Genomic DNA, 25,298 nt, shown 5'->3' on the forward strand with positions numbered 1-25,298 from the left:
ATGGCACCTTAAATTTTCAAACTGTAGGTTTCATTTCAAAGCTTTGAACCAATCAGCATAAAAATAAGCTAAAGTGAAATACATCTCAAAGGGTTTTACCATTTTCTATTTATTATAAAAATATGAGTGAAAAATCAGAAGCATAGAGAAATAAAAAAATAATAATCCATTTGGTAGAACATATAAAAATCAATTTGCATTGCCTTCAAACACACTTCCTGTGACTGCAGTGTCACTGTGGCCTGTAAAGTTTTTGTATTTCCTCTGAAGAGCTTTGAAGGAAGGTTCTCTCATCACCTTTAATGTTTGGACAGGTTCTGGAGAGAGAACTCCATTTATCCCTGGAGGACAGTCATAAAATGTTGCACATCCTGGTGGTTTCTGGGAAATGTAGTCTGGCAGGCAGAGAATCTTCTGGCAGTTTTGGTATTCCATCCAGGAGCTCGAGCTTTGGCAAACAGAGGAAAACTCTGTGAGGAAAGGAGAGCAGAATGAGAGAGGATCTCGGTTTGACATTTCTCTTCATGCTTTGATGCACTCTGCTGCTTCACCGTCTCGGTGAGCTCACCGTGCTCTGTAGTCCTGAGTGAAGGTCACCGGGTTGCGGGTGAGGTTGAGTGAGCGGAGTGGGCTGTTTCCCAGAGTTCCTAGTCCCCCCAGGGAGCTGATGGCATTCTCAGACAGACAAAGGTGCTCCACGGCTGGGAGCTTTGGCAGCTGACGCAGACAAACCAGGCGGTTACGCTGCAGGTTTAGCATTCTGCACCTGTCCAGAGGAAGCATACATCTGGCTTAGGTTGGAAACAATTTCATGCTGAGTTTAACCTCTGAGCCAACCATTTGTGCGAATATTTTTGTGAACTTTTACAGCTCACAAAAATTGCAGTGAACATAAACACAACTGTACTGTCTTCTCAGCCAAGACCTCACTTCTAGTCTTTCTGGGTTTGTTTTACTGCAAAGTAGACAGCATGCCAGGGCAGTCAGCTGAGGAAATTGACTGTCCTTGTTCACTCCTCTTAAGTCAAATTTGGTTAACAGAAGTTTCTGTGAGAACTTGTGTGTGAAATCATTACTACAAACAAGAGGTGTGTAGTCTCACAGTCTGGCCGGGTTGACTAGACTGAGTTCACAAATACAGTGCAGTGAAAAAGTATTTGCCCCCTTTGTGATTCCTGAAGTTTTTGCATATTTATCGGACTTAATTGTTTCAGATCATCAAACCAATTTCTTTATTTCACAAAGACAACCCAAGTAAATATAAAATGCTGTTTCAAAATGATTATTTAATTTTTAAGGGGGTAAAAACATCCAAACCTATCTGGCCCTGTGTGAAAAAGTAATTGCCCCCCTTGTTAAATCATGAGTTAACCGTGAATAACCACAGTTCTTGGAAAGCTGAGTTAAATGTCACTGGCCACACCCAGGCCTTATTACTGTCAGATTTGTTGAATCAAGAAATTCCTTAAATAGAAGCTGTCAGACAAGGTGAAGTAGGCTACAAGATCTCAGAAAGAAACGCATCATGCCACAATCCAAAGAAATTCAGGAACAAATGAAAAACAAAGTGATTGAAATCTATCAGTCTGGAAAAGGTTACTAAGCCATTTAAAAGCTTTGGGACTCCAGCAAACCACGGTTAGAGCCATTATCCACGAAGGGAGAAAACTGGGAACAGTGGTGAACCTTTTCAGGAGTGGTCGGCCAACAAAATGACTCCAAGAGAGCAACGACGACTCATCCAGGAGGTCAAAAAGAACCCAGAACAACATCCAAAGACCTGCAGGCCTCACTGGCCTCAGTTAAGGTCAGAGTTCATGACTCAACCATCAGAAAGACACTGGGCAACAATGGCATCATGGGAGAGTTCCAAGGCCAAAACCACTGCTGACAAAAAAGAACACAAAGACTCGTCTCACATTTCCTGAGAAACATCTTGATGATCCCCAAGACTTTTGGAGAAATATTCTGAGGACTGACCAGACAAAAGTAGAACTTTCTGGAAGATGTGGGAAGTGTGGTTCTCACCTTGGCAGGCGTACAGAACTCAGGTTGGTGAGTGAGTTGTCCACCAGTTGTAATTTCTCCACACGGATCAACCGACGGAGGATTCTGAGGAAGTTCTCCTGCTGGAAGGGGTCTCCCAGGTTCTGGTAGGACAGATTCAACTCCTGGGGTGGTACAGGTAGTCAAACTGTCAAGTTCTCCATCATTTTATTACCTTTAATCTGCTGATACCTCCTCAGTTAAGAGCCTCTTTTCTCGTGGTCTACATGCTAATCATACAAACAAAATTCCTGCAGACTTACCAGACAGTTTTCCCAGTTCTCCTGAAGCCTCTCCTCCCACCTCTGTCCTTCATCCTCTCTTCTCTTCCTCCCTCGCTCCACACAGATGTCATCTCCCTCTCTCTCAAACAGCTCCTCCGCCGTTGGCCCTTTCATGATATTTGAAGTTAAAATGGAGTTTAACAAAACTGACATGAAATTAAAGCAAAATTAAGGACCTTAAATCACATTTGTGTCTGTTAAATGGTTCATTCTAAATTCAGCCTAGTACACAGGACTGTGCTCCAACAGAAAATACAAAAAACAATTTCCTGACAGAACATTCTCCACTTCTATGGCTGCAATGGTATTTGATAAAATTCAAATGTTACTATATTTTTCTTCCAAAGTAATCCAGACCTTCTCTGACCCTGGGGCAGGTCAGCTGGTCACCTGTGACATCACACTGCTCCAGACGATGCCACGACACAAACCGAAAACGACTGGATGGAAGCTGACAGGAAATAAAAATAAAAGAGAGATGAAAAATATTAGAATATGAGTACACTATACGCTTATAATAAAAACTACCAGTGAGAGGCATCATGATGGTTGATACTCCACTCCAACTGCCTATGAACCTAGATAACAGTGGCAGAGGTTGAATTTGACGAGGACAGTTACACTTACTGGATAGCTTTTTCATGACCTAAGCATGCTTCTGCAAAAATACAGGGATAACTGAAGCCAAACATCGTACAACACGTGGCCTGGAGGTATCAGACAAATACATGTCCATAATGCTTTGCATTAGCAAAGGCAGGGCTGGGCAATTAATCGTAAATTAGATGAAATCACAATTTGGCCTGCTGCAATTTTCAAATTGCAGAGGTTGCAATATTTTTTTAACTTGAAATGTGTCAAACCAGTTTAACAGTGGCAGAAGTTGAATTTGACAAGGACAGTTACACTGTCTAGTTTAATAAATCAACTTTTTGCAGCAACAGAGATTTTATGCACATTGCGCAAACTTTCAAGTGTCAGTTTTTGTTATGTTTTACAAAAATCCTCCTTTTTGTGTTTTATGTATGTTTTTCTTAATCAAACATAAAAATGATAATGCCCTTAAAGCAAATGACATCACATTTGCAATATGAGTAAAAAATAGTGAGCTCATTCTATCTAAAACTGATGAAACCTAGCGTTACTTCACAAAAGTCATAACCCAGCTGTGATCAGCTGGTAGCCAGCCTCACCTCCTCCACCCCAGCCTCCTCCTTAATAGCTTAAAGCCTGTTGCACCCTCATATTCAGATTCATGCTACAATGGATTAAATGCCTCGGAAATAATTCCATTGTTTTCAATACACATGAACTTATTCATGGAATTATTTATTGCTTAAATTTGTTGAAAAATACATAAGATGAACCTAAGAATAATCGCATATTAAATCACAATCACAATATTTGGGAAAAAAATCTCAATTGGATTATTTTTGCAAATCGTTCAGCCCTAAGCAGAAGAAATGATGAAATTTGCATCCATGTTGCAACTACTTGTATTCTTGTTGTGGCTACCTTCCTTTGTGTTGCAGCTGATGTTAAACCTGTGTGTATTGGTGCTACAGCAGTTTGAAATAACGTCACAGATGCTTGCAGACATGTTGTGACTCTCTGCATTGCTGTAGCTGTTTCTTTGTGGTGCAGCCAGTTTCATTTGTGTTGCCATGCTTGCATTCCTGTTGAGGCTGTTTGCATTTGTTTCCAGCTTTTTGCTTTGCATTGTGCTGACTTGCATTTAAGTTGTGACTACTGGCATTTTGTTGCAGCTGTATGCAGCTTTGTTGCGGCTACTTGCAGTCATGATGTGGCTATTTGCACCCATGCTGCTACTGATGGCGTTTGTGTCGTAGCAAACTGCGTTTTTCCTGTGACAAGTTTCAGTGGATTTTTGGCTATTTGTATTCATGCTGATGGCCTTCATGTTATGGCGACTTGCATTCATGTTGCAGCTAATGCCATCTATGTTGTGGCTCTGTACATTTATATCGTGGCCAATAGCATCTATTTGGTGGCAACATGCATTTGTGCTGTGGCTCTTTGCATAAGTGGTGCAGCTGTTAGCAGACATGGTGTGGCTACCTGCAATGGTTTTTGGACTACTTCCAGTCAATTTGTGGCAATGTACATTCACGTTGCACTTTATGGCTACATGCATTTATGGTCAGGCTACTTGCATTGGATTTGTGGTGTGGCTACCTAATTATGTGGTGCAACTGGTTTTATTCCTGATTCAGGACTGGTATTTGTAGAGTGGCTGCTTGTGTTGGTGTTTGTATTAGTGGTGCAGCCATTAAAAATCATGTTGCGGCTGTTTGCAGTAATGGTGTGGCTACTTGCAGTCCATTTGTGGTTGTGTACAATGGTGTTGCAGCTGTTTGTACTGGATTTGCGGTATGTAATTGTGGTGAAACTGGTTTTATTAATATTTCAGTACTTGCATTTGCAAAGTGGCTTCTTGCACTGGTGTTGAAGCTGATGTCATCTGTGTTGTGGCTACATGCATTTATTTAGCTGCTGTTTCAATTAATATTGCAGCTGTTTGAGTTCATGTGCCCTTACTTGCGTTAATGTTGCAGTTATTTACACCCATGTTGCTGATGATGGCATTCTTATTGTGGCTACTTGCAATTTATATGTGGCTACTGTCATTTGTGTTGTGGCTACTTGCCTTTGTTTTGCAGCTAATGCCATCAGTATTGTGGCAATCTGGCTACTTACATTCATGTTGCAGCTGTCGTCATCTGTGTTGTGGATTCACGCATTTATATTGCAGCTGATATCTTCTGTGTTTTGGCTACTTGCATTTGTGTTGCAGTTGTTTGTATTGGATTTGTGGTACATATCTATATGTGGCAACTGGTTTTATTAATTTTGCAGTACTTGCATTTGTGTAATGGCTATAGCACTGGTGTTAAAGCTGACATTTATATTGCTGGTGTATGTCTTCATGTTGGAACTTAAGTCATCTGTATTGTAGCTATGTGCATTTGTATTGTGGCTGATGAAATCTATGTTGTGGCTACTGCATTGGTGTCATTGCTGTTTGCACTGGATTTGTGTCGTGGCTTTGTAATTATATGGTGCAACTGTTCTGATTCATGTCCCATTTCTTGCATTTTTGCAGTGACTACTTGCATTGGTGTTGTAGCTGTTGGAATACATATTGTGGCTGTTTGCATTCATGCAGTGGCTACTTGCATTTTGTTGCTATTTGCATTATTTTATGTGTAATCATATTAGGCCAGTAAAGCTGAGTCTGATATTTTTTGTTTGAGTTTTTTTGCATATTATCACCCCTTTTAGCTTTGGCACATGGCCACAGCAAATCTTCCTGTGGTCTGGAACATAATAAAACAGACTGCATACAATAGTCTATACAAAATACAACACTCCCACTTGAAACAGAAAGCAACACCTCAACTATAGTTGATGATGTTGATTTGTTTCATCTTCTTGTGTTATTCTAATAAGAAAAAAAGATAGTTTTAGACAAGATAAGGATGTTTCTGCAGACTCTTAATACTGTTTTTCACAGCTCAACAGTGTGACTCAGGTTATTAGGCCCAGGCAGACATCATTTCATCTTGCGTGACTTTAATCAAACTTCCCTTGTTGAAAGTCAAATTCAGTGATTCATGAAATTCACCACAGACAAATTAAACTTTATAATGGAGAAGAAAAAAAGATCTAATGGAAATGGTCAGGGAGAAAAGGAGACACACTACAACTTAATCTACCATAACTTCCCATTAGCGCAATATAAACTCTGTTCCCTCACTGTGAAGTTAGTATGTGGCCGAAGCCAATGGGCCATTTTTGGGCCCATTAACCGATACAGCTACATGTGTTAACAAGGTGAAAGCAGTCAGTTATTACTCAAACCTTTTTCTACAGGAAGCTCCAATGTTTAACAACTTCCTAATTTTAATTCCAGCCACTTTCTTCATCTCCTTTACACTGGTCTGATATATTTTGCTTACCATCTAAACCATCTGCCCTATTTGTAAGAAATCCATCTGCCTTTCAAATAGCAAACAAAGTAAGTGATCATACTCTGAGCTCGTCTTGTTAAACATTCAAACATTTTATATTTTCATTTGTGTGAGTGCGCCTCTTTTGTTCCAGTGATTCCCCAAACCAGATGGAGATTTTAGAGACTTCATAGCTTATTCATTAAACTGCTGCTGTAACACACAATGAAACATAACAACTGTCTGTTCGCTGTCTCTCTTCATTCAGCTGGGCATTGTACCAGACTAAAAGTTTCTCCCTACTTGACCTTTTCAACTCTCTTACCCTCATCTCATTCAGCCTTACTTTGTAACTCTATACCTCTGTGTGTTACTCTAGACAAGCTGTCAGAGTGACCCCGCTCAACTCGACCACTGTTCCTCATTGACTGGACACTCATACAACACATCCTGGTCGATGCGTGGACCATTTAAAGATGCAAGAGAGTATACAGAAGCAGCAACAATGGAGCAGCAACAGGGTCCAAAACTAACTTTTTCACTTACCAGCCAGCCTGGCTGGTAAGTGAAATTTTTTACCAGCCAGGCAGATATTTTACCAGCCAACCAAATAAAAATTGCTTTTAAGTGTTGTAATTTGCTATCAGTATTATTTAACATGTCAGTTGGGTCTCGTATGCGATTCTCAGTCAATATCTTAATAGTATGCACTAATACTAGCAGTAATGTATGCTAAAAGAGACAAAAAATGAGTAAAAAGACCCTTATTAGAACAACAAATGAACTTGCTTCTGTCGATTCACGTTTTTATAACTTCACAATTCCAACCCTCCTTTATCTGGGCTAGGCAAAATGACCCAGATAGAGATACTCTGGCAGAGTTACTTTAAATTTTATTTTTGGTTTATCATTTATTTATTATTCTGTTTTTGTTAGAAGTTTAGTTTTTTTTACTTTTGGTTTAGTTTTAAACCTTATGATCCACTTAAGAGCCTACAACAAATCTTTTTTTTTTTTTTTTTTAGTATACAGTCTTCATTAACAATTTAAATGGACCAAAAAGAGACAATAGAAAAAACTATCAAGGCGCCTTCACAGCATGGTTAATCTGTAGTCTGGACATGGAGGGGTGAGCATCTCCTGCTCTGACCACAGCTGAGAGGGACTGCTGCGCAAGGAGTGGGCTGTCTATCAGTGCTTTGGGACGGGGAGGGGCTCATGGCAGCATCCACTGCTCAAGAGGTGCTACAACGATACTTGCTTTCATGTCATAGTCTTAAAAAATCTCCAGTAACACCAGAAAAAGTCACTACATTTGTCACTAGTCACTTTTTTGAAAAGAGTCGCAAGAGGGATCTGAAAACTCGCTAAATATAGCAAAAAAGTCACTAAGTTGGCAACACTGCAAGGAAGCATGGGTACAGCAACAACCAGTATCCACCTCGGTGCGCTGTGAATGACGTCATGACTGACGCACTTACGTGACTAAAGATCGTCTTGGCCTGAAATACACACTACTCTGCCAGGAGACTAGCCGATACCAGCATCGTTCTTGAGTAACAAAAAATGAATTTTTCGCCGGTAAAAAAATAACTCGCCAGAGTGGCAAGTGGTCATAAAAATTTACCAGCCAGAGACAAAATCTACCTGTAATTGGCGAGTGTTAGTTATGGACCCTGGCAGCGGGCGTTTTTTATTTCACAGTTCAGGTTGTCTAAAATACTACACTGCTCTGGGGTTAAAGGTCGCATATTTTACCCTTTTAAGACAAATTTATATTGGTCTCAGAGGTCCCCAAAACACGCCTGTGATGTCTGTTGCTGAAAAAACTCCAGTATTGGATTTTTGCATGTTAAAAAAAAAACCCTCTGATTCAGCCCTGCTCAGAACCAGCTAATTCTGTGTCTGTGGCTTTAAATGTTATTGAGCTGTCTGACTCCGCCCCTCTCAGGAAATGGATGTGGCTTAATGGATGTTGTTGGTACCTGATCCGTCCCGATTTGTACTGCGCATGTGCAAACATGCGTCTACATCCGCCCGGCAGCCTATTGAAGCATTTTACGGCAGTTACTGATCGGGCAGTGTTGGTGCTGTCCGATCCGTACTACGCATGTGCAAATATACGTCACCATTTTTTTTTGTTGTTGCCAGCGGTCGAACAAATTAAAAGAAGAAGAAGAACATAGCGACATTTGAAAGGAAATGCGGGGAAGATGACGGCAACGATGGACTTTTATCAGCAGCTACACACTTTTCTCCTTAACGGAGATTATGTCGTCATTTTGTTGAATTTGAATAAAGCTTTTGTAAAAAACGGTGGTGCCATTACACCATAAAGAACACTCCAAGGTGCTGAACAACCCCTGGAGATCTGTTAAATCGATCGACGAGATTTTATTGATATCAATGCCATTATCAATTTGTCTTGTCGATTCAATTATCCATCGATTCCCTTATCAATTCCTTCCTGTGAATTTTCTTCTAGTAAAATGTAGACGCTTAACAGCTCAAATGTATTGAGTCTCTTTCTCTGAGAACACTGAACAAGATATAAGACACTTTGATTAAGAGCCAGTGACAAGCACACTTCAATTACTGGCCATAATAAACTGTTTAGATAATTACAAATGTTAAACATCGAGTGTTGGGGAGGAGAACTGCTCATTCCCTTTAAAATATAAAAATAAATATAAAACTCCTAGATCTCTGGATGTATAAATATAAACTGAAATCTTGCAAAATTAACAGTTTTTGTGCAAAAAGATGCATGCCTTGCATGAAATCACTGACAGACATTGCACTTTGCACAATTTATGTCATTGTCTGACAATTGAAGCCATTCTTTTGACCGCTTTTTTGTGACTGCCATGTTTACTTCCTCGACTTCTCTATTCTCGCTCGCTTCACTGGCTGCCCTTCACAAGGCCACGTTCTTCAAGGCATTTGGAAGTACGGCACTGATAAGGGAAATGTGAAGATTAAACGCAAATAATGTTGATGGCTTGAACCAATTGGAACAGGTTCTCAACAGGAACCAGTTCTCGATACCCATCCCTATCATCAAGAACTAAAAGGAATATGGCACATGTGAAAATCTGCTGGGATCAGGCTGCCCTCACAAACTGAGTGAATGTGCAAGAAGGACAAAATATAAGGCAATAAATTTGTTATATTGCCTCTCAGTCGGGGTTTTGTTGCAGTTGAATTTGTATTTGAGGATCTGACTGCAATGAAAACACTTTACCAGCTTCAACGTGACAAAAAGTTTGTTTTTTGAGTTTATGAACCAGACAGCTAATATAGATGAAACATCTCTATTCATTCAACAGCTTGAATGCTATATGCCTCGACTCTTATACTTTACCTCATTAGATTATGCAAGCCTTAAAAATACAGTGGCTGGTAAAAAAGTCAAACGCTGGTAAATTAATTTTAAGAAAATGTGAGAGGCTGTCAGTTTTTTGTTTTTTTTTACTTAATTTAATTTAGAAAGTTAATTTGCAACCCTGACACAAACACTGACAGCAAAGCAGCAGGCATTTTCTATCTCACAATAAAGGTCTTTACAAATGCCGTACTGCTTTAGGGTTTAATGCATCCTGCAGAGTCATGAATGTGTAATGTATTTCACCGCAGACTCTGCATGTAGCATATGGAGAATACGGTTGTAGAGCATTTATCCTCATTCTTAATTCAAATTTTCAAGCGGGTAAAAAAATCATTCAGCACAGCAGCAGGCGAGAGGCCAGAGGCCTGAGGGTAAAAATGAGAATGGGATTACTGTAAACCTCTGAATGTGAGGGAGCAGAGAGGGAGGAAGGCTGAGGTGGTGGGATTGGGGGTTGAAAGGGTGAGGGAAAAGGGGGAGGATGGAGATGAGGTAAGAATGTGTAAGAGGAAAAGCCACAGACCTGAAGGAGGGGTATAAAAACCGCCTTAGAGAGAGCAGAATGGACGATATTCCTACGGTGGAAGCTGTGGCGTTGCACTCGAGGTTTGAAAACTCAGATGTTGCTATTCTTTTATAGGGCACTTACTAAAAAATACTTGGAAATTCAAAATGTAAGCTCTAGAAGGTTATGAGTGGACATCCCAACAGTTTCACTATTGTCACTCTTCGATTTTTTTTCAATATTATGGTGAAAATCAACAAATTATCTACAGTTAAAGTATATGCATATTAATATTCTAATGATGTAAAATAAACACATACAGCATCTACTGAGTACTAACATACACAAAATATTTATTGTACAAGACATGGTGAGGTTGTCTTTAGATTCTGATCTTGTTTAGAAGAAAGACATGACTGTCTTCAGGATGGAGGTACCACTGCTGTTTTTATTACTCCCACAGGAGACAGGAAAACTGATTTATGCCATTTAAGTTTAATAAAAATTTTATACAGTTGTAAAACAGTCTAAAATCACATATATTGATTTTTTTGAAGTGACGTTATTTAATCTTAAAGTGATCTTGATTTTTATTCATAGGGGGGTCAAGATAAATGTTTATTTATGAACATGAAGTTGTGACGTTATGCTCCCATCTGTCTGCTGCTCTGAGAACAGGAGGAGAGGGATAGAGCTGCAGGCTTGGAGCAGCTTTCGTGCTTGCAGCATTAAATTCAGGGTAACAGTGTCAAGAACATTACCACCTTCCTCAGAAGAAAGACTCTGCTTCAGAATGTTTCATCTGTTATTCTGTTATCCTGACAAATATTACTTGTGTGGAGCGGTGAATAGGGATGGGCGGTAGTACAGTAATACCCAATACCGGGGTATTAAAAATTGCCACGGTACTGCATCAATTACCGTCATTCAGAAGATGTTGTGTTTGTAATAAACGCCTTGAAAACACGTCTCTCTCTACCAGTAGCACCACTGCCGGTGTTTGAAGATGCTTTAACATGATAAATGAAATCCTGCTTATGATTTCAGTTCAGTTTGGCAAATGATGAAGAGATAATGCTTTTTAATCCGAATTCAAGTGTTATTAACTCCTTCTCCCCTTAAAACAAACCTTTTATAGCATATTCAGTTTATGTCTAAGTATAGGAACACAGAAAACATGTTTTATTTTTTTTAAGTCTCTCTAGGTTTACTTCTAACTGCACTCCATGTTTCGCATTTCATCTCTAAACTGATGAGGTGTGTTAAGCTGCTAATGACTTGAACACTTTTCCTGGTGAAGGCGTTCACAATAAAAGCGTTTCAGAAAAACACCATCTGTGGACTTTAATTTGAAGAGCTTGACGGAAGTATTGTGTTTAGCACTGAGTTAGCTTAGCTTTTTAACCATCTGGGGATGGCTGGTGTACCAAATATGGGTTTATAATATTTGCAAATCATTGCATTGTGGTTGTTTAAAAAATGATTGTTAAGAAGGATTTTTGGATTTTGTAGTCCTTCAAATGATTCCAATAATTTCTATATTTTGTATTTTCCCATATCAGCTCAGCTTCTGCATTTTTAAATCTTGAAAGGAAGTTCATCTTGTAGGGTAGATATTTGTATCTGTAGTATGTATATTGAATTAAAAAACTCACTAGATATTTGCATTTTGAGTACATTTGAGTTTTTCATTGTTCCTCTGCAGTAACTGCTGTTTCAGACTGGCAGCCAGTGTTAGGGCTGCATCTCAAAAATGCTGCATGTCTCCCGCATGGAGAATTTTAAAATTTGAGGTCTCTTCTATTTTTTTATTTGCACCATGAGCAGCTATCTGTCCATCTAGACAGGAAAACGATGAATACAGAGCCATATTTACCTTCTTGTAGCAAATATTTAAGTCCACATCTGCAGAATATGTTTGAAATCTGTTTCTTGATGAACCAGATGAAGGCCATGAGCTAAAATGCATCAGTTTAATAAAGTTGTTCCCCAAACGTCTAGTCTTTATGAAGCTTTCTGTTTTCACACGGTTCAGATAAAGGTAAACACAGTACGAAAGCACTTCTGGTTTACGCTTTTCAAAGTCCACTGTAGCATTTTGTTGGAGAAACTCCCTTCATTTGTATATTATGCTTTTATTTTGAAAAGCTCTAAAAACTGAATCCAGTCACTTGTAGGAAATTCATTGAGGTGAAATGCAGAAGGAATTACAGAGCTTTGACAAAAACAACACGCAGCAAACTTGTGTCTGGTATGAAAGCTGTTATGGCAGCAACAGCTGGTGAGTTTATATGCTCAAATTCACTCAAAATGCAATCAATATACATTTGAGAGACACAAATATCAGCAGGGTTCCTTTAACATGACACAATATGAGCTCCTCCCTGCTAGTGGCCCTTCAGCAAGGGTTGCCACGGCAACACTGCCTGTTATGTGTGGTCCATCATCCACCTCACTGCTGTAGTTCAGCTTTCCTTCTCTTGTCCTCCATTTCTTTCATTTCCCCAAAGCTGTGACCATCAAAACAGAGCGTGCTGAGAAAGGCTGGACCACACCACTGCAACCACACACCTCTGGCAAGAATAAAGGGTGCATCTGTATTTCTGCGAGGAAGGTAATGGAAATGTTGGCCTAAAATTAATGAAAGGGATAAATGTGAAATAGATGGTTATCAGTGTAAATAGATGTATAGTGATAATTATGTAAAATCTATATAAGATATTACCTTTATGTCCTTGTTTCTTGTAGCCTGAAACAGCTATCTAGATAGACTTTAACTCCTTCTTTGTTTTAATCACTTCTGTGGCTATATCATGAAGGTTATTTTTTATATCTGTGCGTGTGTTTAACTTTCTATATTTTCTTTTAAAGCAAAGCTACTGATGACCTATCCTTTCCGCCATGGCAGAAGTCACCCCCTTGGCCTCCTTAATGCCACAGTTATCTACAAGGAATTCTTCATATGGTTTCAATGCTTCAACAGTGGCCTTAGTCTCCACCAATACACGCATCCCATGGGAGCCAGGGCACTTACCAGTCAGCACCATCCTGATTGGGGCCTTGTTATGTGTTAGCTGCTTCCTGGGGTTTCTCCTTTTTTTCTATTACGTCTACCTCCAGCACTCCTTCGATGCATTGGTGAAAGCCTCACACATAGCTAACAGAGGCAGCTCTGAGGATGCTACCTACAGGTGCACTTCATCTGACAGCCAGTCAATGGACATAGTTGTCCAACAGGAACCTGGGACTATATAGAGGGAGATTTCCTTTTGCTTGTGCTTGGAAGATACGATTCTCGCTTAGGGGGCATGTATAGATGTGTTGAAGAAGATCATTAAAGTTAGCTAAAACTAACTAAATAACTAGTAATAAAATTCAAAATCATTTTAGTTAACTGAGACTAAATAAAAACTATGCTTTACCAAAAAACAAAAACTAACTTTAACTGTATAGTGTGCTTACGAAACTAACTTGAATGACATTAAAAATATAGACAAAATATCCTTAGTTTAACCATACTGACTGGGAACTACACCCTAGTCTGGGGAGTGTAAAATGACTAGAACTGATTGGTTAAGACTTCACACAGTGGTAGTTTTATGTCTGGAGTTGTATTCAAACATCACCTTTAAATACATTAAATGATAAGTGAAGAGTAGCCTGTTTGAATAGGTTTAAAAATGTATGATGTTCACTCAGCCCTGGCATATATACAGAAAAAAACAAAAACACTAAAACTAATAAAAACTGAACTAAAACAAAGCAATTTTGCAAAATAAAAACTAAACTAACAAACCAGAAGTAAAAACTAATTAAAACTGAACTGAAATTGAAAACAGAAAGTGCAAACAAAATAAAAAATGAAGAATCCAAAACTGTTATAATCTTGGTGTTGAAGCGTTGTAAGATGATGGTGACACCTCCCTCAAACCAAACTTGTACACTAACAGCTGATTCATTAGCTTCATGGGGTCTGGAAATCTACTGACCTAACATAGAGCAGGAAATTTACTGACTAAAAGTGTGATTTACATGCTCTTCTTTTCTGCTATTTAAGTAAACATTTTGTAGTTGTCGTCCTACATGTACAAACAGCCTGCTAATTAGCGTTAAAAACAGCTAGCTAACAAGCCTAAGTGTCCTAAATCGCATACCTCTGTACCCAGTACTTAACAGTTTGAGTTCATAAGTGCACATAGTGCATTCACACTTATGAGTATACTCAAATGCTACTACTGGCATCCTTAAAAATGCTCAAGAATTGAGAGTGGACCAATGGACACTTCACACCCTCAGTGAACGCCAAATGTTGACATAGCAGCTATGGTACTGTTAGCAAGCTAGAGCGCTAGCTAACGTTAGCATCCGCTAACAACCTACCTAGTACCTAAGTATTTTTTTAAACCGATACCAATAACTAATAATTTCCTACTCCTGATGGCCGATAACCGATAATAACCGGTATATTTTTTTCAATTGTTGATTTAACAAAATAAGTGCATTTGATGTGTTTACGCACATCTAGGGGTAGGAAGGGGTTAATGTGTAGTGAGCAAAGATATTTATAACTAATTTTACCTAATATCACTCATGTTTTTCAAAAACCAAAGAACTATTCTGACTTTAGAACTGTTATTATAGTTAACTTCTTTAGTTAAACATTTGTGTACCAAGTACGGCAGACACAAACAACTGACATAAAACCAAATGATAACAGGCTGTTATGCTTAACAAATGAAGATACTTGGGGGTCTGTTTTTTGTTTTTTTTTTGCTGCTTAAGCCAGAATTAAAGCAAGCTGCTGATGTTTTACATAAAGATTAAAAATACGCACTGACATAAGTCATATCAGAGATAGGTTAAGAATGTAACGTCCACCGTGGTCTGTGGCTAAACTTCTGTTCCTAACGTCGATCAGACTGAATGAAACCACGTCAAACAGAGCAGGCAGGTACACGTCTATGAAAGTAGCAATGGATCAGGAGACTGTCAGACTGATTTTATTATAACGTTGCGCCTTTTGGCTCTGGCAAACGTTCTGCAGTTTTCAATGCCTGCTTACAATCAGCGCTCTGCCTAGTATTAGCTGTTGACTTGGTCCTAATGCCCGCGGCTGAGGCTAGTGGCTGCTGCCGCTTCGTTTTAACCTCATTAGGATGATGACTCTTAAGTGACTTATAAGATCTGTCGACGACTTCTTTCTACTCTTTGGGACCTTTGCAGGTCAAATTCTACACACACGGTCGTGTTATCCTCCCCATAAATACTGAACAACGCCACCGTGTTGTTAGCATTTTAGCACAGGGGCTGTTTCCTCTTCTTCTCTGGTGCTTAACCAGTGGGTCGTGTACTACGACGTCACCTGCTGTTTCGGAATGTGTAGTCTCATGAGAAAGAAAACAAATGCCTTTATTATCAGTTGATTTTGTTGGTTAATATTTTATTATCGGAATTTAAAAAAAAAGTAAAATATATGCAATATCGGCCGATAATTTATCGGTATCGATAATTATTGTGCATCCCTAAACCTAACATGTTATGAGCATTTCACTCGAGGGATAGCTTCTATGCTGGCAAGACATGTTGTGATGCTTTCTACCACTGTTTTAAGCTAGCGAGTGTAAAAGTTGCTAAACCTGTTTTAAAGTGAATTAAAAAGCAGCGTGAATTTATTGTAAACATGTACTAGTGCATCTCAAAAAATTAGAATATCATGAAAAAGTTCAATATTTTTTGTCTCTTCTGAAAGTGAAACCCATATATTATGTAGACTTGTTACACATAGAGTGAAAAATTTCAAGACTTTATTTCTTGAAATTTTAAACATACAGATAAGAAAACCCAAAATTCAGTGTCAGAAAATTAGAATATTGTGAAAAAGTTCAATATTGGAAAGTCATGGTGTCACACCCTAATCAGCTAATGAACTCCAAACACCGGCAAAGGTTTCCTGAGCCTTTAAATGGTCTCTCAGTCTGGGTTAGCAGCTACACAATCATGGGGAAGACTGCAGACTTGACAGATATCCAGAAGACACTCGTTGACACAAGGAGGGTAAGCCACAAAAGGTCACTGTTAAAGAAGCTGGTTGTTCACAGAGTACTGTATCCAAGCATATTCATAGAAAGTTGAGTGGAAGGAAAAAGTGTGGTAGGAAAAGGTGCACCAGCATGAGGGAGAACTGCAGCCTTGAGAGGACTGTCAAGAAAAATCCATTCCAGAATTTGAAAAGAGTGGACTGCGGCTGGACTGAGGCACAGACCAATAGACATGGGCTACAAATGTGGCATTCCTCGTGTCAAGACGCTCCTGAACCAGAGACAATGAAAGTACATTTTGCATGTCATTTGGAAATCAAGGTCCCAGAGTCAGGAGGAAGAGTGAAGAGGCACAGAATCCACATTGCTTGAAGTCCAGTGTGAAGTTTCCACAGTCAGTGATGATTTGGGCTGCCATAGCATCTGCTGGTGTTGGTCCACTGTGTTTTCTGAAGTCCACAGTCAACGCAGCCATCTACCAGGACATTTTAGAGACCTTCATGCTTCCTTCTGCTGACAAGCTTTATGGAGATGCTGATTTCATTTTCCAGCAGGACTTGGCACCTTCCCACACTGCCAAAGGTACCAAAAGTTGGTTCAAAGACCATGGTGTTACTGTGCTTGATTGGCCAGCAAACTGGCCTGACCTGAACCCCGTAGAGAATCTACGGGGGATTGTCAAGAGGAAGATGAGAGACACCAGACCCAACAATGCAGATGACCTGAAGGCCTCTATCAGAGCAACCTGGGCTTCTGTTACACCTGAGCAGTGCCACAGGCTGATCGCCTCCATGCCACGCCGCACTGATGCAGTAATTCATGCAAAAGGAGGCCCAACCAAGTATTGAGGGCATAGAAATGAACATAATTTTCAGAACCCTGACATTTCTGTTGGAAATATCTTTTTTTTTTTTATTGATCTTATGTAATATTCTAACTTTATGAGACACTGAATTTTGGGTTTTCTTATCTGTAAGCCATAATCATCAACATTTCAAGAAATAAAGGCTGAAATACTTCACTCTATGTGTAACAAGTCTATATAATATATGGGTTTCACTTTCAGAAAAGAGAGACAAAAGTATTGAACTTTTTCATGCTATTCTAATTTTTGAGATGCATGAGTATATGACTTTTACAGTTGGTTTTGTTTATTAAAAAAGATGCTAAACTATGTTAAAATCGTCAGAGATTTTGCCTCATTTGCATATTGTTTCAGTCACTGCAGGGGAGAGACCACGCCAATGCCAGTTGTGTGTGACTTATGTGCCCTCTCTTGCTACATTGCAGGAGCATTATGACATGTTTGTGTACTTTGTTGTACTGTAAATGAAAATGGACTGCATTAAATAGGACATTAAAAGTATAAAATGTACCTTTTTTCCCAGCAAATTTTGTTTATGAGAAATATTTGTTGTGGATTCAGAATGTGAAACAAAGTGAACCCTCAGTCTAATTTGAAATAGCTTATACTTAATATTGTCATAATTCTGTATTTGTTACAACACTGTGTATGTTATTCAACGTGTTTTACTTTACTGTATAAAATGTTAATGCATAAAGTACACACAGGAAAACAGAGGGACAGCTTCTGCGCTGGGGAGAGACAGCGCCAACGCTTGTGTGTGTGTGACTTATGTGCCCTTTCTTGCTACATTGCAGAAAATTAAAGGTGCTGATCCTGATCCCTGCCTGAGTGTTTTGTTTTCATGTAGCCTATACCAGCATCCATCTTAAGTCACTAATTAGCCACAAACAGCTAACTGACAGGCCCAGAAGTATACCCACAAATGTCTTACTAATTAGCATACTTGAAGTTACTTGACACACCAGGCTTTTGCCAACTTCCTTTAAAAGAAAAAAAGTCAGGTACTTACTGCAGCTCAAAATTCATATATCTAACCTAAGCAGGCAACATGCTAATGCTATTGAAAAATAACACCCTAACAATTTAGCCTTACAATTTACCTTTCTTCTTTTTCACTGCTATGTCGAGAGTTGAGTTGATTAGTTATCTTATGCCCCACTGGGGCAAATGTTTCAACATAACTTGTAAGCAGTGACTGCTTTTACATTCTTCTCAAATAGAAAGCTAATCTGTCACAGATGGACTGAGCTTTACTGGACTTCTTTAAGCACACGTCGTCTTAGACATTGGTACATCTTCATTTATAAAGCCATTCTAGGCTACATTCAGGACTACCTTTCAGGGTCCGACGTTAAGGTTTTTGCCTACTTGCCCTTCAGGGCAAGTGCTTTCCAAATCTACTTGCCCCATCTAAATTCCTACTTGCCCTGTCTAGGAGGTACTTTTCCTGGCTGTCAAGTGCATATGTTTTGCTCACAACATACTTAGAACTAAAATCCATTGCCTGTCGACTGTGGAGAGCAATACACAACACTTCTTTCTAAAGAAAACTGTATTTATTAGCTATGTGTTAGCCCACTGAAAATTATATTTAACTTTGTACAGATCAGTGTAATGTGAAAGCTGCACCAGGTTGTTTTCCGAAGAAATTCAAACTCAGGAATTTCATATTTACAATACTAATAAGGTAATAATACAAACTCGAAATATTTTTTTTCATAACTGATGAAACCAACTATTCTCAGAGGAAAATGAGGTCAGCAAAACACTGACACTAGAGAGGTGGCGGGGTGCACCAAGTATAAAATGGTGCTTTTCTTCTGTTTTCATTTGGTTTATTTATCATGAAACTGAAGAAATTCTGCCGATATGTGAAAATCATCCAATTAAGATTTTTCTTGTTTGATTAAAAATGTCTTCCCCAAAACTACATAATGCCCCTTTAAAGGGCTATTTCACAGTTGCACCCTGTAACTGTAACAGTTAGACCAGTGGTACTCAACCTTATTCTACCAAAGAGCCACATTGTCTAAAAAATACTTTAGTGAGAGCCACAACGCAAACCAGGAATGTAAGGTAGATAATAGATCAGTTAATCTATAGTTGAAATGAAACAAAACTGTGGACTTGTGGATAATTATGAGGTTAATGAGATACAAATGTCTGTATAGAGTCAGAAGAACCAATATGTCATTGATAATGAGCATATATTCATTTATCACTGAAATCAGGCTAAAACCTTGTATCTCAATTTTTCGTGATTTTAATTTGTTTTCATAAATCATATTTATATCATTTTTATAAATTATAAACTTTTCATTCCCTGAAAAGTGATTATTTTGGAGATGTCAGTCTTTGGCCCAACACCAGTGTTATAAAAGTCCACCTGGCCTAAAGATTTTTTTAAGACAGAATGTGCTGAGTTTGAGCTCTGAGATGCTTTTCAAAGAAAATGATGAATGATGGTTGGCTATTTGGGTATTTATATCTCTCATTGGGGCATCTACTGGAGCTCTGTGGCTTTATTAACATAACAGAGATGCTTTCTAATGTTTTTCGATTGACTATTAATCCTTTAGTTAAAGGGGGAGGGGCCTCATATTGGTCTTTGCCCTGGGCCTCCAAATGACTAAAATCAGCCCTGCCTCACACCTGCAGCTCTCCCAGACACATCATAACACCCTGCCTCATTTTGGAGCTTTAGTTTTATATTTCTGCTTTTTTTGACAGTATTTATGATCATTAGTACATTAGAGATCAAATAAAACACCCACGTTTGGGTGTTTTCGCTAGATATTACGTTATCTCCACATGTGATCCGTGTGTGTTATGCTCGTTGATGATGCGCATTGGCATAATTGTTAAAAGATATGGCTGTGAGAGCATCGGCAGGAAGTGGCTGGAGAAAAAGTTAAAACGAGGAAATGGGAAGCTTCAATATGAGTACAAGACAGCACACCTCAATGAATGAGCTTACTGAAAAGACGCATCACCAGTGGATTTCCTCAGCGCTCTTCTTTCACACACGCTTCTCCATCAAGCACATCCAATGGTAATAATGTACGGATTTAAAATGATAAACGTTTAGGTTAAATTTGGAAGTTAAAGCCTGTCTTCTTTGTGTTGGTAACGGATGTATTGATGTGACCTTCCATGAATCTTTACTGATGACAATGTTTACCTTCATAAATGTTTTTAGTTAAGGATTTTCTTTTTTCCAAGTAAGCCTTAAAAGAGCCGCAACTGGTCACTAAAGAGCCACATGTGGCTTGAGAGCTGGGGGTTCAGTATCACTGGTTTAGGATGTCGTCTCCTGGGACCGGATCAAAGATCATCCCATCACACACCACTAGTTCAAAGCAACCATGCCTTATAGGAAAATGTTCTGAGTTCTCCCCAGGTATGACACCACTGAAACAAAGCCACCATTGGAACAGAACAACTGAACAATTTCTGTTTATTGTCTTGTTGAGTGTTGGAGAGGTCTACTTACAGGTGTAGATACTAATCCAGAATCAGGACTCTGGTCCACAGACAGAGGTGTGCGTGTAACTCTGAGCTCGGAGCACTGGGAGGAGTGGGATTTGGGAAAACTGCCACTGAGAGTGTTCACACCTGAAGAACTGAGGAGGGACAGAAGAGGTTAAAGGTCACATATTATGCACAATACATTTTTTCAGGCTTTTTTTTTTAACAAAAACATGTGCCCCTGTCCTGTCCACAATCCCCCAAAAATAAGAATTTGGTTTTTTTTTTGCATTAACTTTATTTTTTGCTTTAAAAAATCAGCATATAATAAGTTATCATAGGAATTCTACCATTAATTACAACTGGCAATTATTATAGCAGCATGTTTCAATCATGTGAGGGCAAAACCTCTTTGTCAGTGGTCAGAGCGTCAGATATTTCTTAATTTGTCCCAGTGAGTTGATTATATCATCCTCTAAGCAGCTCCCTATGAAGGGAATAAGTGTGCAGTCTGGATGCAGCTATTGTCTTTATATTTTTCTAAAAGGCCAAACTGTAGGTGATAAATTAGACTGAAAAATCAAGAATGAATCAATAAATATATACGCTAAGAGAGAATATTTCTCCCAGTTGTTTAGTGTGTTCTCCCATAATGCCTTGCGGGTATAAATGGAGGAAGAAGAGAAGAAAAACCATCATCACGTCTTTTGTCCCCGAGCCTGAAGAGAAGCTGTCTGTTTTGTAATGTAAGCCCTGCTGAGCGCTGAAACCCTGACCACTGGCCGAGTGGTGTGGCTTACTTTGAACTGGACCTGACTGTGTAACTACGGCAACAGCAGACACCTGAGCAGGTGCTGTTAGTTTATAATAGTCGCTGTTTGCGGGGGAACAACTGGATGCTGGTGCCAATACAACTGATACCCCTTAGAAGTGGGCTGAAATGGGCCAGCAGGAGCGTTATAGCTCTTTAAATTTTTACCTCACAAAGACTGATCTTCTATTATTGCTTTACCCCCTTGGGACAGCTAACAACAGTTTTTATAGGTCTGAGGTTCCTGAGGTAGGCAGGATGGAGACAGTATGAAGACACAGCAAGAGGGAAAGAGAAAATTTTAGATCAACAAAGCAAAAATACTTCTGATAAATTAACTGATTTGCTATTTTACATAAATAAGTTACAACCTTAAAAAAAGTCTGGTATTTATCGAAGCAGCCCTTTTTTAACACAGACCCATTTCAGCTTAACCAGTTAGGTTAAATAGGCCACAGAAATACTCAGGCAGGATTAAAACAGAAATTTAAGGTGAAAACCTACAAAAGTGTGCATGGATCAAAACTCACGAGCAGTCTAATTTTAATTTCTGGTTTTTTCATCTTTAATTTCCAAAATTATGGATTCATTTTTTTTTACTCTTCAATAAAATAATTATTCAGTTATTCAACTTTCATCTTTAAATATGCATACTCCTTGAATTCTAATGACAAAGAAAAGGACATTTTGTTTGTCATTTTCAGAAAATGCTCTAACTTTCATAACGAAAATGGTTTGGCTATTTTGAAAACTAAGATGCAGTAACAGAAATGTTTTTTTTTTTCCTTCTAATTTTCAGAATGTGTTTGCATTTTAGAAATAGCTGTTCCATTTAAACAATGCAGGTTATTCGACAGAGCATTATCTGAAAATTAAAAAAAAAAGTCTCTTTCTTTTTCATTTCAATAATGTCAAACATTGTGCAAAGTGAAGATGAAATTCAAAATGCTATCTGACTAACTGAATATAACTCACCAGCCACTTTATCAGGTATACCTTGCTAGTACCGAGTTGGACCCCCTATTGCCTAATTCTTCACAGCGTACTTTCAACAAGATGTTGGAAACATTCCTCAGAGATTTTGATCCATGTTGACATGACAGCAGCATGAAAATCTCCCGTTCCACCACATCCCAAAGACGCTCTACTGGATTGAGATCTGGCAACAGCGGAGGTCATTAGAGCACAGTGAACTCATCGTCCTGTTCAGGAAATCAGTTTGAGATGATTTCAGCTTCGTGGCGTGGTGCACCATCCTGCTGGAAGTAACCAACAGAAGACGATGCACTGTGGTCATAAAGGGATGGACATGGTCAGCTGAGTGACTGGTCCTCATCTCAAACCAGTCTGCCCATTCTCCCCTGACCTCTGACATCAACAAGGCATTTTCATCCTCACAACTGCTGCTCACTGGATATTCTCCCGTTCTCTGTAAACCCCAGAGGTGGGTGAATATCCCAGTAGATCTGCAGTTTTTGAAGAACTCACACGAGCCCATCTGGCACCAACTATACCATGCCACGTTCAAAGTCACCTGAATCCCCTTTCTTCCCCATTCTGATGCTCGGTTTTAACTTCAGTAAGTTGTCATGACCACTTCTACTTGCCTAAATGCTTTGAGCTGCTGCCATGTGATTGGCTGATTAGCTGTTTGTGCTAACAAGCAATTAAACAGGTGTACCTAATAAAGTGACCACTAAGTGTAGAAGTAATCTATGAGTTCAAAAATCCAAAAATGCACACACATTTCAATAATTAAAAAGCAATTATGTCCTAGCCTATTAATTTAAAAAAAAAGCCGTTTTTTTTTTTAAAAACTACAACTTTTTTAATGGAGGATTTTCTGAACATTCAAAATTTAATATCATTCTTTTTCATTTTAAAAATGTCAAAAATCCATTTAAAGATGATGAATAATTAACTAATTATACTAGTTATTATTTTTTATTTAAAAAATGCTAACACGTTCTGAAAAAGAAAAAGCATTTCTAGCAATGTATTTGAGTTTTCAAAATACCCAAACCATTTAAGTTATGGGAGCTATTAAGCAGAGCAATTTCTAAAAATTTAAAATAAAATCCCTTTCTTTGACAGTTAAGTTTGTCAAGAAATTTGCATATTTAAAGACTGAAATTAAAATGAATACTGAATGGCTGAATATCTTTTTTTTTCATGAGTCACAACTGCATTCATTATTTAAAAATTCAAAAATCATTTCTGGTACTGTGTTTTAATTTTCAAATTAGACTTGTAATTCAAGTTTTGATAACTTTCTGCTCCCATAAAAACAAGTTTATGTCTCTAACTATGATCAAATTAAACACCTTATTTGTTTTTATTGAGTATGTTTTAACATGTGGACAGAGAGAGAATGGGAAGAGAGAAAAACAAGAAAGAGAGAGGAAAGAAGATTAAAATAACACAACAGCACAGACAGAGGGGTTATATGATTGAGTACCAAGAGAACAGTGAAGAGCAGAGACACATTAGGGTTTTAATTTTAGAGATACAATTTTAGGAAAGTTACAAAAATCACGTGGCTGTTTTACTATTACTGGCCCATGTTCATACTCTATAGTTCTCATACCTCAAAAACGATCTTAATTTTCCACAGTTTTTAACTTTTTCATACCCAAAAGGCTTGTGACCATTTACAAAAATCCTAAGCTAGTCTACAGCTGATTCAAAGGCCCGTTTATCAACATCTGGCCCGTTTTACATGCCTAAAAACAGGCCTATTTAAATATAATTAGTGTTGAAAAGTTGTAGCTGTAATGTCAGGTAGACTATAACATAACCATTTAGGGCTGTTATTTCGTCAAAGCTCAGCTAACTTAAGCCAGCTTCAGACTGAGGGTATAAAAAGTTAACTAATGCTGTTAATTTAATTAACTGGCAGCGCGCTGTGACACAACAATATGGCGTCTGGTTTCGTCTTACCTTTCTGACATGTCCCAAACGTGCTGTTAGGAAGAATTCTCCTGGCCTTCTTCGACACTCTAAAAACGGCTCGGTTCAGCCCTAAGAAGCTGTCGTTGTGACCCATGGAGCCCGCTCAGTTTGTTCAGTAGTCACCGGAAAACTAGCTGACGGTCGTCTTCCTCTGACGGCTGCAGTCTGACTCTCTGCAGCTTCTCTGTCACACCGAGCCCGCGAGGGCTGAAGCACTGGTTACCTGGCAACGGTGTTCGGGCGTGTCCCAGTGTCAGTCGGCCAGTAGTAGAGACTATTCACTGCTGACCTCCACCCCCACACTGAGAGTAGCGCTTCTTAGCATCTGACATTGCTAACCCTAGCAACTTGTAGCTAATACCAGCTAATACACGTTTTTCCCATCATTTAGCCTACTTTCCTAAATAATAAACTTGGGATTAAGCAGTGCTCCTCTTAAACCTAACGCCCTAAACCTGTCCCGTCTGTATGAGCTGCAGCAGGGCACTACCCCCCCCCCCCCATTGGAGGACAAATAACTTCATTCTACATGTTATAAATTACTTACTTTATAGGCTTTACATACATTTTTTTTAATCTTCAGATCAATTCATAAAAAGGTAGTATAATTACATTTCTCCAATATATTTGATGTTTTTATCAATGTTTTTATTATTGTTAGTGACTGCTTCATAACTTTTGGAAAATGAACTATTAAACTAATTTTAAAATTTTCAAGGTATTAGTAATTAAGATACTAAGGGCTGCTTCATAAAGGGTCAAGTCGATGCAATATAATAGTAGATTAAATGTTTCATCTTTAATTTTTTCTCATAATTTGCCATTCATATACTAAATTTTAAACAGTTTCATCTTTTTAAACTTTAATTTTGACCAGCCGCCACCCCTCCTTATCGGAGGACAAATAACTTTATTCTATTTGTTATAAATTACTCATTTTACAAACTTTATTTTACCTAGACTACTT

The 25,298-nt window shown here is 38.6% G+C and overlaps 1 protein-coding gene across 1 annotated transcript; it reads right to left on the reverse strand.

Annotated features, from left to right (window-relative positions):
* Positions 1-88: 88 nt before the first annotated feature.
* Positions 89-24,568, reverse strand: LOC121524866. Its single transcript, XM_041810406.1, has 7 exons — positions 24,320-24,568; positions 20,594-20,723; positions 2,688-2,781; positions 2,310-2,437; positions 2,029-2,171; positions 569-766; positions 89-470 (listed from the first exon to the last, which is right to left on the reverse strand). The coding sequence occupies exons 1-7, from the start codon at positions 24,328-24,330 to the stop codon at positions 353-355; spliced, it is 822 nt and encodes a 273-aa protein (XP_041666340.1). The 5' UTR covers positions 24,331-24,568; the 3' UTR covers positions 89-352.
* Between the last annotated feature and the right edge of the window lie 730 nt (positions 24,569-25,298).

The sequence above is a fragment of the Cheilinus undulatus genome, linkage group 2, assembly GCF_018320785.1.
Source record: "Cheilinus undulatus linkage group 2, ASM1832078v1, whole genome shotgun sequence".
Taxonomy (NCBI): Eukaryota; Metazoa; Chordata; class Actinopteri; order Labriformes; family Labridae; genus Cheilinus; species Cheilinus undulatus.

Coding starts and splice junctions, on each gene's coding strand:
- LOC121524866 (XM_041810406.1), bottom strand. Junction 2,438..2,687: donor CTGCCCCAGGGTCAGAGAAG/GTCTGGATTACT, acceptor ATATCATGAAAG/GGCCAACGGCGGAGGAGCTG. Junction 471..568: donor ACTCAGGACTACAGAGCACG/GTGAGCTCACCG, acceptor CTTTCCTCACAG/AGTTTTCCTCTGTTTGCCAA.